This window comes from Nannospalax galili, unplaced genomic scaffold (assembly GCF_000622305.1).
Source record: "Nannospalax galili isolate Female #2095 unplaced genomic scaffold, S.galili_v1.0 scaffold294, whole genome shotgun sequence".
In the NCBI taxonomy this organism is placed as follows: domain Eukaryota; kingdom Metazoa; phylum Chordata; class Mammalia; order Rodentia; family Spalacidae; genus Nannospalax; species Nannospalax galili.
In genome coordinates, this window is record NW_008335053.1 from 687225 (window position 1) to 705041 (window position 17817).

General features: G+C 37.5%; 1 protein-coding gene across 2 annotated transcripts in view; it reads left to right on the top strand.

Moving 5' to 3' along the window:
* Positions 1-17817, top strand: part of Xpr1 (xenotropic and polytropic retrovirus receptor 1) — a 173274-nt gene that overhangs the window by 77641 nt on the left and 77816 nt on the right. For both annotated transcript variants that reach the window (XM_008829741.3, XM_008829740.3), the window contains one exon: positions 14198-14299. In XM_008829741.3, coding sequence (XP_008827963.1) covers positions 14198-14299 — 102 coding nt within the window. The remainder of the gene's footprint in view (positions 1-14197; positions 14300-17817) is intronic.

Genomic DNA, 17817 nt, shown 5'->3' on the forward strand with positions numbered 1-17817 from the left:
GAGAGAGAGAGAGAGAGAGAGAGAGAGAGAGAAATAAATTATGCCTAGTTTTAAAAAAAAGCAGAGGGAACCATATTAGTCCAACAGCCTCCTCACAAATTATACATACATTATCTCTACACGAGTCCAGGTGTATAGCTAAAGGCTACATAATAAGAAACAGTGCCAGACAGGAGATACCTTCCTTTGAGTTGTTGGCCAGGGCAGTCCAAGATACTCCCCAAATTACTCAGGCTGTTGCCACAGCCCTTGATATTCCAGGGGATCCAACAGTCTCTTCTGTCCTCCTCAAGCATTGCACGACACAGGTGCACTTACCTACATGCAGGCAATACTTGCATACACATAAAATAAAAATAATAAAATATTAAAAATAAATAAAAATAATTAAAATGCAGTTTTTTGTTTTTTTTTTTTAAGAAAAAAGGTCACTGGGGACCTCACCCCAGCCCTCTCTCCCTCTTGTCCCCTTGGAGCCACAGGGGAGCCATGCCATACCTCCAGGCCCCTGTACATCTCCCCCCTTAGCAAACTATCTCCTTTCCTGTTATTATCAGTGTGTCTCTGTACAGTTCATTGTAAAGAGGCACAAGAACCAGAAAACCGTCATCTTCCCTCTAGACTCACATCTGTGCCTATAACATGGATAAGATTTTTTAAAGTAGGTTATCTCATTCTGTAGTAGTCATGTTCTAGCAAATAATGCAGTATAATTGTTCTAGTAAGTAAAGTAATATTCTAACAGTAGTATAGTATTTATCAATGGATAGACGACCTAGTTGGGAGAAGAAGCCCTATCTATTTAAATATGAGATTTATTTTCAGATTTCCAATGATACCTTTTTATGTTTAGTATTTGTAAATATTTTGTTTTGATGTATTCTAATAATTCATGATATCCTAGTGCTGAAGAAATTTTAATATTTAAAGCATGATGGTTGGAAAAGTTTAGGTATTTAAATTTTAATTTACATGAATATTTAATGCCAAGAAATATGACAGTGTGTTCAGTAAAGTGACTTGTAAACGTAATATATTAGCATAATTCCTATAATCAAAATAGAATAGAAATACAATTTTAAGAAGAAAATGGTGCCAGGCGTGGTGGCGCACGCCGTTAATCCTGGCACTTGGGAGGCAGAGGCAGACGGATCTTTGTGAGTTTGAGGCCAGCCTGGTCTACATAATGAGTTCCAGGACAGCTGGGGCTACAAGGAGACTCTGTCTCAAAAAGACAAAAAAAAAATAAAAAAGAAGAAAATGGAATGATGTGATGATGTGAGCTTTTCAGCTCTTAAAGATCTTTTATTTAAGAACCTTTTTTTTTGCACGCAGTGCTGAGTATTGAGCCCAAGCCTTGGCAAGCACTTGACTACTGAACTGTGTCCCTAGGCCTCTTATTTATGCATTTGAAAGTGAATGATACTCAATGATGTAGAAATGACCAAATTACTGTGTAATGGAATTTCATTATTCATTTTTAAATTGTCATTTTAATTACAACACATTAGAAATTACATTGTTTATAACTATTTAAATTGTTAAAATATTCTGTCTTAACTTAAAAATATGCAAGATGATTATTCAGAATTCTTTTAGCAGTTACAAGAGCAAGAAACTTTTGAAAGTCACTAGCCATTGCCTGTCACTGTTGAATCATGCTCTTGTTTGAATTTATCCTTAATGTTTTCACACGTTGACGTTCTTTGCCCAGTACATACTAGGTAAATACCCACTGACATAATAAATACTTTAGAATAGATCAGAGCTAATACAAGTGATATTAATTCCATCTGTTATTTGGCACTAATATGAATTAAAAAACCTTTTGGTGTGTGTTCCAAGAATATTTTAAAAGCACATTTAGTCAAAACTTAATGTGATAAAAACCTCAAGACAGAATCAGATCAGAGGCTCTTGTTTGGAAGTTCTTAAGCCAGGTTGAATTCAGAATCATTTTGCACAAATTAGCATTTTAATTATGGAATATGAAATGTGAAGCTAAGAGATAATTTTCAGTTGTCTTTTTGAATGCCCTTAGTTTTAAATATATAATGTGGAGAAACATTTATCAACTCGTATAGGAAATAGACAACAAAACTAGGCATTACAATCTATTGATTTTACCTCTAAAACATCTCTTAAATTTCTCTCTTTTTTTTTTTTTAAATTTGCAGCAAAGAGAGGAGACTTATTCATTGTGGCTACTTTGGGAATAGGAACAGATAAAGAGGTTCAGTGACATCCCCTCCCCCAGTCCATCTTCTGGATTCTTCACTTCTTGTCTCCAGTGCCCTCATCCTGGTACAGCACTCTCTCTCTCTCCCTCTCTCTCTCTCTCTCTCTCTCTCTCTCTCTCTCTCTGTCTCTCTAATATTTTATTTATTATTTTTATTTTATGTGTATGAGTGTATTGCCTGCATGTATGTAAGTGCACCTGTGCCCACGGAGGTCAGAAGAAGGCATCGGATTCCTCGGAACTGGAGTTACAGATGGTTGTTAGCCACCATGTGGGTGCTGGGAATCAAACCCGGTCCTCTGCAAGAGCAGTCATTGCTCTTAACCACTGAGCAATCTCTCCAGCCCCACAGTCTTTCTCTTGATAGCTACTGTACTGTGCTCGGTTGGTCTCCCCCATGTTCCTTATTTAGATTATCCCCTCTGCTTAAAATCTTTCAAAGATATGTCATTGGTCTCAGAAAGCTAGTCTTTTATTGTGTAGTCCCTAACTGATCAGGCCCCTGCTTGGTTCAACCCCCACCATTGTTCTTTTGCTCCATTATATAGGACGTCTCTGCAGTTCCTCAATGTACAATAGCCCGTTCTTTCTTTAGCACCTTGTTGTACGCTCTTCTCTCTGCTTGGACCACTTCTGCTGCCTACTACTGAATGCCTGGTTCTTCAGATTTCATCTCAAAGGACACTTTCCAGAGACTCCCACACTTCCCCTTCTCCAAGTCCTTTCAGTCTAGATAAGGTCCCACTACTGTTTTTTTTTTTCCCCAACCTGTGCTTTTTCTTAAAAATTCCATACTATTGTTTATATGTGTCATTATTTGATTGACACATTTTCCCTAAGTAGACTATAATCTGTGAATGCAGAGTTAATGTATTTTGCTCATCATTAAAACTTTATACCTACCACATTGCTTGGTATATAGGAGGGACTTAATATTTGTTGAATGAATGACTCATTTCTACTACACCAGTGATTTCAGAGTTACATTTTTATCTTTGAAATCTTACTGAAATATGCTTTTTATAACCCATTCTTCCATCTGTGGATGTGGTAGTATCTGGGAAAAAATAGAATATCAAGTTAGTTACTCCATTTGCAAATTCACACTCTTAAAAAAATCCAACCAGTTTTTCTAAAAGCATGAAACCAGTAATATTAAATACTCTTTCTATATTTGATGAAACCTAGTCATATTTTAAATTTTATTCTTAAGCTCTCTCATAAGTAGAAACTAAGAAGTCATAGAGAGTATTATATATAGAATACAATGAAAATGCAGAGTAGTCATGCAGTAAAGAAGGAGTGTTCCCCAGAGCTCTATTCCTGGAGATTTCCCCCTGCCATTCCACTCTACTCCTGGGAGGGATCGTGTTCTTCTGTATAACTTTGGGAAACAATATAATGTGTCCCCCTTTCAGGGAGTAAGGCCATATATTAATATAGTAGAACTTATTTGCTTTAAAGTAGAATTTTCCAGTGTAAGACTATTAACATTTTGGACTGGATTTGTTTGGAGGGCAGAGTCGGAGAGGAATTGCTGTCCTGGGCATTGAAAGACATTTTGGTAGTATTCATGGCCTTTACCCATTAAATAAGTAATACCCTTTCAGTCAGTTATGTCAACCATAAAGTTCTCCTGGGAGGCAGACTTTCTACCATTGAGAACTACTACTTTAAAATCAGTCAGTCAGTCAATCAATCAATCAATCAATGGGGATCAGTGAGCTGGCACATCAGGTTAAAGGTGCTGCCATGCCTGGTGACCTGCTTTCCATCCCCAGAACCCACATGGTACAAGGAAAGAACCGGCTCCTGCAGGTTATCCTTGATCCTACACACACACCACTCATGAAGCAGGGGATGTACTTTGACTGGTAAAATACTCGACTCACAGGCATGAAGCATTGGGGTTCAATCCCCAGCACCATATAAAGCCAGTGTGGTGGCACATGTCTTAATCTCAGCACTCAAGAAATGGAAGCAGGAGGATCAGAGGTTCAACATCATCCTCAGCTACATGGGGGGAATTTGGGGTCAGCCTGGACTATTGATACTATCTTAAAAAATTGTTTAATTCTATTTATAATCTTCTGGAATTTACTTAGAGTTCTTTTCTTTAGTCAGTTGTCTAAATTTCTTGGGAAGTAGAATATTTAAGTTAACATTTAGTAAAACAAACCATTTCTATTAATTGGACTCTTCAAAATTGATCAGTACATTCCCTTGCTCTTAGTGTAAAATTCAAACTCCTTATCATGGCCTTCATACCTGAAAGGGCCTTTGTTTCCTCCCTAACCTCACCACCAGCTGTCAGTCACATTGAAGGCTTCTCGCCATTCCTCAGGAACCAGTTTCTGCCCTAGCATGCTCTTCCCCCTGTTGGAAACCATTTAATTTCCTGTTTTTGTTTTTGAGACAAGGCCTTACCATGTAAACCAGCTGACCTGAAATTTGTAGTGTAGACAGGGCTGGCATTGAATTCACAATTGCCAGGATTAAAGCATCACAATTAGCTATTTCCTGTTTACTTATGCTTTAGGTTGATGTCTTAAATGACATCTACTTCAGAGAGCATTTTTATTTTGCTTCCTGATCATTTTTTTATTCTGCCAGAAAGGATGTTCAACCATTCTAATTCATAACCCCGCTTTCTTACCACAGGAGTTTTTTTATAGATCATGACTCTGTATACGTGTGAGTTTCTTATCACCACAGTCACATGCAAACTCTATGATGACAGGAACCATGTCTGTTGTACTTCTCATATCCCTGGCATTTAAGACAGAGCCTAGTGTCCAATAGTCATAATAAATGACTATGCTTCACTTTTATCAGTCTTTCTGTTATAAGCTAAACTTGGGAGCTTGAAAATGACAGAGATGGGGCTGGAGAGATAGTTCAGCAGTTAAAAGTACTGGGTGCTCTTGGAGAGGACTAAGGTTCTGTTCTCAGCACCCGTATGGTGGCTAACAACCATCCATAACTCCAGTTCCAAGGAATCTTGAGGCCCTCTTCTGCCCTCTGTGGGTACTTGCAGGCATGTATATACTTAAATACAATAATTTAAAAAAAAATTTTTTTTAAAGACAGATAGGTGGATCTCTGTGAGTTCTAGGTCAGCCTCATCTAAATAATTAATTCCTGACCAGCCAGAGCTGGTCTTTAAAACATTTATATATAGACCAAATGCATATATTATAAAATTCACCCTTTTAAAGTGTACCATTCAGTGGTTTCTAATTCACAAGGTTGTACAACTCTCAACCCTATTTAGTTCCAGAACATTTTCATCAGTTTCCATTTTCCTTTCCCCAAAGCCCTTGCAAAACACTAATTTCTGTCTCTATGAATTTGCTTATTCTGGGCATTTCATATTAAGGGAGCCATAAATATGAGATCTCTAAAGTCTGGCATTTCCCCTTATTTTAAAGGTCGTTTATGTTGTAGTGTATAATAGTACACTATTCCATTGTACAACTGAATAATATTCCGAGTGGATATGCCACATTTTGATGAATATTTAGGTTGTTTACAGGGTTTGGCCTATTATGAATACTGATGCTATGACAATTCAGAAAAAAAATGTATGTTTCTGTGAACATACAGTTTTGCTTCACTTTTTGAAATTGCCAAGTCATAGGATAATTTTTGTTTGTTTGTTTATTTGTTTTTGAGTAACTATAAAACTACTTTGCAGAATTGCTGCACCATTTTACATTCTCACCAGACTATTAGGATCTCTGTCTTTTTGTATAATGTTAGCACTTGTTATTGTCTGCCTGTCTTTAGTATACATACCTTACTACTTGACATGAAGTAACATCTTATCACAGTTTTGATGTGCTTACCTCTAATGACTGATAATGCCAAAATGTTTTCATGTGCTTATTAGCCATTTGTAGCTTATTATGAGAAATATCTTTTGTCTGTTTTTAAAATTCGGGCTTATTTATCTTTATTATTTTGAGATTTTTATATATTCTGGATGCTAGACCCTTATTAGATAATGTGGTTTGCTCCATTCTGTGGTTGTCCTTTTTCAGTTTTGATGAATTCCCAACTTATCAATTTTTTTCTTTTGCCATTTATGCTTTTGGTATTAGATCTAAGAAATCATAGTTTGTCTAACATCGGGAAGATTTTTCTTCCTAAGTGTTTCATAGTTTAGCTGCTACATTTAGGTCTTTAACTTGTTTTGTTGTTTTATTCTTATTTTTATTTTATGTGTATGAGTATATTGCTTACGTGTAGGTAGGTGCAACTGTGCCGTGCAATGCCTGTGGTCAGAAGAGGGCATTGGATCCCCTGGAGCTGGAATTACTGACAGTTGTTAGCCACATTGTGGGTGCTGGGAATTGAACCTGGATCCTCTGCAAGAGCAGTCAGTCTGCCTCTGCTTCCTGAATGCTGGGACTAAAGGTGTGTGCTACCACACCGCTGTCTTTGGCTGTATTTTGTCTCAATTTTTTTATGTGGTATGAGGTATAGGGGGTCTAACTTCATTTTTTGTATGTGGCTATTTAGTTGTTGATTTTTTTTTTTTTGAGCATGTGTGTGTGTAGGTGGGTGGGTGGGTGTTTGGTATGTGCATAAGTATGTTTGAATGTGTGAGTGCTCGTGTGTACACATGTAGTAGAACCAAAGTTGACACTGAGTATCTTTCTCAATCACTCTCCACTTGATTTATTGAGGCAGGGTCTCCCAGAGTTCAGTAGTACCGGTTACTGTAATTAGCCAGCTTGTCCCAGGGATCCCCTGTCTCTACCTCCCAAGTGCTGCATTATAAGCAGCTGCCATACTCCCCAAGCTTTTTTTTCCAAAACTATTTTTATTTATTATTTTTATTTTATGTGTTTGAGTGTTTTACCTGCATGAATGTAAGTGCTCCTGTGTCATGCAAAGCCTATGGAGGCCAGATGAAGGTGTTGGATCCCCTGGAACTGTAGTTATGGATAGTTATTAGTCACCTTATGGGTGCTGAGAACCAAATCTGGGTCCTCTACAGGAGCAGCAGATGGCTCTTAACCAAGCTTTTACTTAAGGATGATGTGGAATGTAAACTCCAGTCCTCAGGCTTATATGACAAGCACCGTCCTTATACACTGAGCCACTTCTCTAGCCCCATCTGTTGTTGATTTTTAACTTTTAGTAAAGTATCACAAAAATTGTAATCAAAATATTAATATGATCTCAACATTTACATTTCAAAAAATTGTCTATGGAGCACATTCTGTTTTGGCATAGGGCCTATAAAAATAGAGGAGGAGGCCGGAGAGATGGCTCAGTGGTTAAGAGTACTGGTTGCTCTTGTGACGACTTGGGTTCAGTTCAGTTCCTAGCATCCACATGGTGGCTGTCCTAGTCTGTTTCTTCATTGCTGTGACAAAACACTCTGACCACTACCAACTTGGGGAGGAAAGGGTTTATTCAGCTTACAACTCCCAGGTCACAGTTCATCAGGGAGCCCAAGGTAGGAACTCAGGGCAGGAACCTGGAGGCAGAAGCTGGAGCACAGGCCATGGAGGAACACTGCTTATTGGCTTGCTCCCTTGGCCCCTGCTCAGCCTGCTTTCTTATGTAGCACAGGCCCACCTGCCCAGGGGTGGCACCACCCACAGTGGGCTGGGCCCTCCCACATCACTCATCAAGAAGATGCCCCTCAGGCATGGCCACAGGCCAGTCCAATAGAGGCAATTCCCTAATTGAGGCTCCCTCAACCCAGGTGTGTCAAGTTGACATTAAAGCTATCCAGCACAGTGGCTAACAACCATATGTAATATAAGTTCCAGGGGATCTGATGCCCTCTACTGGCCTCCTCAGGCATTGCACAACATGAGTACACTTTTATTCATGCAGACAATACACTCATGCACATAAAATAAAAATAATAAATGAAATATTAAAAAATAAAAATAGAGGAGGTATAATCCCTTACATTAGTACTTCACAAATCTGGAAATTCAGAGCAATCATAAGCATTTGAATGAAAACATCTGTTCTAGTCTGCCTTTAGTTGCTGTGACAAAACACTGACCAATACCAACTTGGGGAGGAAAGGGTTTATTTGGCTTACATCTCCTGGGTCACAGTTCATCACAGAGCCCAAGGTAGGAACTCAGGGCAGGAATCTTGAGGCAGGAACTGAAACACAGGCCATGGAGGAACACTGCTTACTGGCTTGCTCTCCTGGCCCATGCTAAGCCTGTTTTCTTATACAATACAAAACAACCTGCCTGGAGTAGCACTGCCTGCAGTGGGCAGGGCCCTCCCACATCACTCAAAAAAAAAAAAAAAATCAAGAAAATACCCCACAGACATGGCCACAGGCCAGTCCAATGGAGGAAATTCCCGAGTCTCCCTCTACCCAGGCGTGTCAAGTTGACAACTTAATCTATCTAGCACAACATCAGAAATGAAATGGAATTCATGGAAGTTTTAAAGAATCTGTTTTTGAGAGGCTTGGTTTTTAATCTTTTTAACCCAGATATCATAGATTAAGTGATCTTTATGGTAAATAATTAAAATATTGTTAAGAAGTATAAAAAGCACTTGGTGTTGATATATGCACAGTAGTAGTAGTTTGCCTTGGCTGATATTCTTAAGGAGCATCTGGGGGATAGATGAGAAATTGCTATCCATAAGTATGATGTAGATACAGGACAATAGTAGAAATAAGGGATTCAGAGCAAGGGGTTCTTAGGGGATGCCCTCTGAATCATTCTTTAGTAATTCTGAATTTTTTCACACTTTTGTCTTTTTTTTTCTGTTGATCCTAATCAACATAAGACTGTTGATGGATTTTACCAAGATTTGTACTTTTTCCTGCTATCACTCTGAATTCAGCTTAGTCTTTTTTGTGCCTAAAAACTGAGTCAAGACATATTTATCCCAGTTTATTAGACTGTTCAGGCTGCCATTACAAAAGGTCACAGACAGGGTGATATAATAAACAAAAGAAATCTATTATCTCTTTATTCTGGAGGCTCAAAGTTCATGATCAAAATACTGGAAGGTTAGATTCTGGTGAGGTTTTTCATCTTGGCTTGCAAGATCTGTCTCTAACATGGCCTTTCTTTTGTATGATGGGGGAAGGAAGGAGGGATGTCTTTTTTTTTTTTTCTTTCTTCCTAGATGAATACTAGTGATAGCTGAGTATGATTTCATGCATCTTAGAAGGCTGAGGCAGGAAGATCATGAAATTAAGGCAGCCTGGGGTGTATAGTGAGACCCTGTTCCATAAGCGGGGGCACACACAAATAGTCCCATTTGTCTCATTTACTTTGTGTTAGTTGGTTTTTTTGTTGTTATGGTAAATACCTGGAAAAAACAATATGAAAGGAATACTTCTTCGTTTTGGCTCATGGTTTTGCAGATTTTGGTCCAGGGTTGGCTGAATCTATTTTCAGGCCTGATGCCAGGCTGACCATCGTGGCAGAGAGCATGTGGGGAGCAAAGGCACTCTACCTCATTGCAGACCTGAAGGAGAGATAGGAGAGGGGCCAAGGCAAGGCATACCCTTCAGATATCTAGTCACCTTTATCCTCTAACCACCTCTCAGATCACTGTGAACTTATCAGTGGAGTAACCCATTGATGAAACTCATACCCTCACAATCGAATCAGTGACTGGATCTACTAGCTGGGGACCATGACTTCACCACATAAGACTTTTGGAAGAGGCTTTATCCACTATCCATAACAAACCATATGCTTTTTTTTTTCTTTTTAATTACCTAAAAATTTACAGTCAGTTTTAAAAGAGATGCATCTTTGCTCTGGAAACTGTTATTGACCGTATCAATGCTGTTGTAATGAAATGCTTCTATTAATTATGTGGTTATTAAATGAATTTAAAAAAATAAGCATATTTACTTCATTTAAAACCCTCTTTTTAAATGCAGTCACATTGGTATTTAGAACATAGGCACAATTCAGTTCATAACACCTTGGTTACTTTCATGTAGTTACTATGTACTTTTTTTTTTTTTTGTAAAACACAGCTATTTTCTATGAATTTTATATTCCTCTTGTAGCGGAATACCTCATATAAGCTGTCTTTGCCTGTCAAGTAGAATTGAGCTAGTTGGTTTTTAAATGCTGAAGGTCTTTGGTTCTCCAGTTCAGAGTTATTGATTTCCTGCATTTATCCATCAGGAAGGTTATAGGAGGTATCCTATGTTCCAAAAATCAGTGTTTTATCAACTCACATTGGAAGTGAAAGGCTTACTCATTCTGTGTACCCCTAGATTCTGATACAGGGTTTTTAGCTAGTTATGTCAGTTAGTTTTTAATGTACATAGTAAAGGTTTACATGTAACATGTTTCTTTCTTCTAGTTAATAAAATCCTTTATTTATATAGCATAATTTGTATTATATGGATACCTTTTCATTATAATGAATTCAAGTAATAAAGTGATTGTAGATAGCAAATGTGAGAATCTCTCTGTCTTAACCCTACTTCTTTTTCAAACAACAGCACTTTGGTATACATCTTTTCAGTTGTCTTTATACAAATATATATGGATATTAATTTATGCACATAATTTCAAAAATAATGTCATGCTGTATAGTGTCTTCATTTGTTTTTATCAGTAGTGTGTCTTGGAGGTTTTTTCACACATACCAGCATGTATGTATATAACATTTTTAAGAAATGAGCGTGATAGTGTAATGATGATAGCATTGAGTCATTTAACCACTCTCTTTTATTGGACATGTTTGTTTTCTTTATCATTATTAAAAATAATGGTGTGGAAATCCTTACAAATATATCCCATTTGTGCCATGATTCCTTTAGAGTATATATTGTACATGTGGGGGTGAAAATACTGAAAATTTTGATAGCTACTGCCAAACTGTCTTCCTAAAAAGACTTAACAAATTCGCGTAGCTATCGACAGGGAGTTGAGAGTGTTGATTTACCCTCATCATTGCCAAAATGATACCACTGTTTTAAAATTGCTTCCTGATGGTTGAAATTTTAGTTTATTTTTTTAAACTTGCATTTATTTATATGACATCTGAATGTTGAGCCTCCCTTCAATTTCTTTATTGACCCTTTTTATTTTTCTATGAATTGCTCTTATTGGCCTATTTTCTTAAGAACTTGAATAGCTTTTTAGTTTGATTTATAAGAATTTTTAAAAATATATTTTAATATGAATCTTTTATTTTAAATTCTGCATGTGTAATTTTCTCTGCTGCATCTCTTCACAACGCTTATAGTGTCTTGTAGAATGCAGATTTTTCATTTTGTAGAAAGAAGTGTTAATCATTTATTTATGGTTTCTGTATTTTGTGTAGAGCTTAGGAAGGACTTCTCTGCATAATCCATTCTTTTCTTACTGATTTGTAACTCCTTTTATCTTAATCTAAGTTTCCATTTATGGGCAGATGTATTTCTGTTCCTGCCTTTCTTTCTGTTATTTTTCTAATCTGTTACCAGTCATGTATTCCTAGTTCATGTGTTTGTCAGGTCTTTTGAAATCTGAGAGGTCAAAAACATTGCCTTTCATTTCATTTCTTTTGTACAGCTATCCTTGCTGTTTTATTTATGGTTTCCCCTCCTTTTTAATCTCAGCTCTTATTTCTCAGTATTGCTGTAACCTTAACTGTACTTTCTTCTGATTTGTGGCAGTTAAGTTGTATGTGCATAAAGATAACAGACTGCTGCTGGTGTTTTAGATAAAATGGTCTTTGATGTAAGAAAGTGAAAAATTCATAGGGAACTGATTCATGGGTAGAACCAATGTTCATGTGTTAATACATCAAGTTTATTACATGTTTTAGTTTCTCAGAGGCCTGCATATTTTTGTTTCCGACTTCTTTGAAATATTTCATACAGTTGATGTTTCCGAATATGCAGCCTCTATATAAACCTTACTGTGTGTTAAAATTATTTTAAGAATAGAAGCTACCTTGCTGGACTTTGCCACTTTATGTTAATCAACGCTGTTAATAGGAAAAGAAAGTCAGTATGACCAAGCTTCTATTTTGCTTTGGGGATTTCTTTCTTAACAGTGGGGAATAAAATTAAAGTGAAAAAAAGGTAGGAAAAATAAAATCATCTGTTACCCTTATTTTAAATCAGCTGTAGCTACTCTATTCTAAGTGCAGTATCTGTTACCATGGAGTTTCCTTAACTCGAGGTCAGCTTCCTTAAAAAGCTAGGACTTGCTTTATGCTTTGAAAGAATAATTCTCAGCGGCTTTGAGCAGCTGTAGCCTTTATTATACCTGAATTGCTAAGTGTACATGAGGAGCTTAAAGTAGTCATCCTGTGTTTCTGAAAAACCAATACAATATTCTGCACTGTATGTGTAGACTTAAAGCATAGGAAATAGAGCAGTGGAAATACACACACACACACACACACACACACACACACAATATATTGCACAGTGTTGAATTATTTTACATTTATGTTATTAAAATTAAATAAAGAAGACTTGGAAACCTTTTAAAAATTATTGTATTACCTTTGTTTATCTAGGGGGATGTGCATGTCAGGTGGTTCAACATGTGCACTTGGAGGTCAAAGGACAACTTGTAGGAGTCAGTTCCTTCTGCCATGTGGATCCTGGAGATTGAACTCAGGTCATCAGGTCTGGCAGCAAGTGCCTCTGCCTGCTGAGCCATCTTGCCTGCCAGATTTGACAACCTTTTAAAAACTATTTTTTTGAGATAGGGTCTCCCTGCAGCCCCAGCTGGCCTGGCACTTGCTATGTAGATCAGGCTGGACTTGAACTCATAGAGATCCTCCTGCCTCTGTCTCTCAAGTGCTGGGACTAAAGGCTTGTGCCACCACGCTGGCTCTTAAGCCTGTCTTTAAAGTATTTCTAATATGAATTTGTATGTATGTGTATTGCATTATTCTTGGGGAAATGCCGTTTCACTTATCCTTACACAGGTAGATTATTTAAGGGTTTCTGAGATTACATTAAGCGCTAAGGAACCTGGGAGACAGAAAGGAACTGATCCTTTTTCTACACACCTCAAACTTAAAGTACCTCAAGCTCCAGAAATGGCGTATTTCTGTAACATTTAGGGAGTCTAGTCAGATCACACGTGAGGAAGAAACATGGTTTTGGGGTTCCTGAACCTACATTTATCCTGTACTCCTAGTAGATTTGGTAGTTGATAGTCCAAAGGACAAAACTCACAAAGTAGATCTGGCCTACAGAAATATAGATTCGTTGGCTCACACAGTGTTTTTAAAAATACCTGGATTTCTGGTATCGCCTGGAAAATCAAAAGCTCTGAAAAGCCGTATTACGTGACAGCAGCTGAATGGGCACATGCTCTCCAGCTTGTCAGAACCCATACCACTCTAGCCTGAAGGTGTCAGCCACCATTTATCATGCTGGTGCAGTCATCTTGCTTGAATTGTTTATGGGGCTTCTCAGGCTTCTGAAGCTTTCTAGTTTATATCCATCAGTCCACTCATCTTTCTTTCTTTGGTGCAGCTAAAATAAAAATGAGTAGATAGTAATTTAACATAAAACAAAATCAACCCGCTTAACCCAGAAACATACTACACATTCGTGTCTTTATGCCTTTGCTATTGCTTTTTCTTTCCCTGAAATGCTTAATTTACCCTTTTGTCCAGTGAATCCTACTCAGCTCAACTGCCAGCAGTTGGTTCTTCTTTGATCACCTCTGTCTACAGAAGTTTCTTCCTCTTCTGAAATCTTCAGACATTTTTCTCAACATGATACTTGTATTATACTAAAGACTTAAGAGATTTTCGTTCAAGGATTGTGTTCCTGTGAAGAGGTCTTTGATTAGTCTCCTTTTGTGTGTAGTCTTTTATTAATATGATTTTAATTACTCCCTCCCCCAGGAAAATACATGTATACCTGCTATTCCGAAGACTAAGAAAGTAGTCTTTTTTCATTCCCTAGTTTTCCCAGTTGGCCTTCTGCTTAATTTAAATATTTTTTTTCCTCTTGCTTTTCAGTTACAGATGAAGATACAGTTAAGAGGTATTTTGCCAAGTTTGAAGAAAAATTTTTCCAAACCTGTGAAAAGGAACTTGCCAAAATCAACACATTTTATTCAGGTATGTAGTCACAAAAGACAATTTCTGCTCACAAGGAAGGAAAAATTCTGAAATGTCATTGTTTATACTGCTGATCAGCATTGTTTGAGCCTAGTGTCTTTGCTATACTGCATTAATGACATTTTGTTTGTTTGTTTGTTTGTTTGTTTGTTTATCTATCTTTAGAACATGCCTGGTATCTTGCTTACTGTTTAAGGTTTATATGTGCATTGCCTCGGTTTCCTTGTAGTTATAATACCTCCAGAGTTACAAATTTGATTTTATAATTTATAAGATTTAATTACTTCTAGCATTTCATTCTTGTTAATTTTATGCCTCTTCGCTGGCTAGAACACTCATATCTGTGTCTCTCTAAAGCACAGGTCTTTGTCTTTATAATGAAAAAATTTTGAAAACTCTGCTGTACAGCACTGTCTTAGGGATCACAAGTTCTGTGAAACCTAGTTGATGATTAGATAGTTTCGTAAGTACAGAATCAAAACAATGAGCAAGATTCAGAGGGATACTTCGTCCACACTTTGGATAAACTTTACATGTGATCCCTGCCTAGTATATCACTGAACTTAAACCTTCATAACTTGGAATTACCTATTGGATATAGTGATCAGTCATGAATTTCTTAATATGCTTTCTGTTGCTAATAATAACACATTACTGTAGATGAGGTAAATCTGAAAAAAGTTGTTTTTTTTTTTGTTTTGTTTTTTTGTTTTTCCTGGTTTATGTTTCGGGAAATCCAAGGTTAAGCAGCACCTACATTTGTTGATGGTCTTGCTGAGAACTCTGAGGCAATGTAGGGCCACCACTTGGCAAAATATAGGGAACACACACCTGTGTTCTGTTTCCCTCTTTTAATACCACTAGTATTTGGTCATAGTACCTCAACCCTGATGACTGTACCTAATCCCATTTACCTCCCACAGACCAACCCCTAAGCATCATAGTTAAATAAAATTTCCATCCTCTTGATATTTCACAATTGTGCCCAATCTTCATTATCAGCTTTTTGAGGGGCAAGCCATATTCAAACCATAACAATAGTTATGTAAATTTTATTCTACAATTTTATTTAATATCAAAAGCATAAAATTGATTCTCTTTTTATATTTAACATAAAAATTACAGTCATGACCGCTATGTTATTATTTGCTTTTTTTTATCTTTTTTTTCAACCAGCTGTAATTATTAAGAATATATTTTCAACTTTTGGCAAAGACTTTGGAAATACATAGGTAATCTTTTGAGACGGGGTCTCCCTGTAGCCCCAGCTGGCCTGTACTCGCTGTATAGACCAGGCTGGACTTGAACTCACAAAGATCTGCCTGCCTCTGCCTCCTGAGTGCTGGGATCCACGTCTGGTGGAAATACATAGTCTTAATACTAGCACAGTCATTATAAAAATAGTAACATAGGTTAGTCTGAGGATGAGTAGTCACATGATGTATTAGTTTCTTTTTCAGAGAATAATTTTTTTGTTTCCTAGCTTGTCTACAACTTCTAGAAGCATCTTATTCAGATGTTCTGTCTCAGCAGCCCCTCAGGTGTGGCTGATTAATCTTTTTAATGGCACGATGGGAGATGAGAGATGGAGAGAGGCAAGAAGCAGTAAAAAGCAGCATGGAGGGGCTTTGGGTGCTACTGTTCTTCTAAATCAGTATTGCTATATATCCTGTGAAATGGATCTTCTTGACATTCAGTATTTAATAGAACATGCCCCTCCTACTGATCCCATGTTTGCTCACTGAAAATTTAGATGCCTGGCTCCCAATCTAAAGCTCTATCTTGACTTTTTGGAAAATGCTGGTGACTTAATTGTCCTAATGAATAGACCACTTTTGCTTCCACTCTACATTGGTCACATTCTCTTGTGGCTATACTTGTTGCTCAAAATCGTTCTCCTCTACGTTAGTAAACCCCAGCATAGGAGTCTATAGCCATATGCCCCAGCTGAACTCCCTTCTCTTTTAATTAACGTCTATGTTTTTTATCCCTGTCTCACAGAGCTCAAATTTCTTCACAATTTCATTATATTCCTGTCAATCATATTATACCCATAATTAATTTCTCCTCATCAATGATTTTAATCATTTTGTACCCTGTACTTTTTAATTCTTTCAGCCTTATGGCTTTATATTCTGTTTGCCTAGTAAAACTCAACCATTCTATAATATCCTTAATGCGAGTCTTCTGGATTGCTTCAGATAACAGTAGAACAAATTGAAGCCACTATAAATTCATTGTTTTAATCTTAAGTAGATTCACAAAAGTGTCTAGGGCTATTTTATTTTATACTTTACTTTGCTGAGGATCCAATCCAGGGCCTTGAACATTCTAGGCAAGCACTCTACCACTGAGTTATATCCCTATCACCACTCCTGAATTCCTTAAAGTTCTACCCCTTTCTTAAAACTGTACTCATTATACAACCCTCTTCTTTACAAATAAAAATAAAGTGGTCTGGGGAGATGGCTTAGTTGGTAAAGTGCTTGCTAGAAAAGCATGAGGACCTGAGTTCAGATCCCCAGCACTGCTATAAAAGCTGAGCCTGGTGGTACACATCTATAACCCCAGTACTGGGGAGTAGATCTTAGGGGCTTGCTGACCTGCCAGTGTAACTAAAACATTGAGCTCTAGATTCAGTGAGAGACCCTGTCTCAAAACATCAGGTTAAGGGCTAGGGACATGGCTCTGTGGAAAAAGTGCTTTTCCACCTAAGCATGAAGACCCAACTTCAAATTCCTAGAACCCATGTAAAGTCACATGCAGTAGTGCAAGTGTCTGTTCCCAGTGCAGGGAACAGGACAGGGAGATGGAAGGCAGAGACAGGAAAATCCCTGGAATCTCATAGGCTAGCCAATCTGGTATATTTAGTGCAGGAAAGAAGGGTGCTGGAGACTCCATCTCAAACAAGGTAGAAGGCAAGGACTGCCACATGAGGTTGTCCTCTGACCACTTTATTCACACTGTGGTATGTGCAGGCCCTTGTACACATGTGTGCGCACACACACAAACATACATTAATTTTAAAAATAAGGGCCATCAGTTCTGTTGATGTATATATAATATTGTGCATATTTTTGCTGCCCCTTTACTCAAATACTTACAGATATTCTCATCTTTGTTTTTATCCAGTGTTTGTAGAGTAGATACTACTCTTTATTCTGTGGCAAATCTCTACCACTACTGCTTGAATTGAATTCTATGGGGCTTGTTCCACTAGTGATTTGCTCTGAAGGTTAATTAAATAAACAAATTTAACTTTCCTTTAAACTGGTTCAAATGTTTAGTAAATCATTCCTTTGAAACCAAACAAAATAGACAAGCAAGTCTTTAAAGTATTTTATTATTTTTTATGTGCATGAGTGTATTGCCTGCATGTAGGTAAGTACACTTGTGTCATGCAATGCCCATGGAGGACAGAAGAGGCTGTTGGATCCCCTGGGACGGACTGGACGGTTGTTAGCTGCCATGTGGGTGCTGGGATTTGAACCCGGGTCTTCTGCAAGAACTTTCAGCGT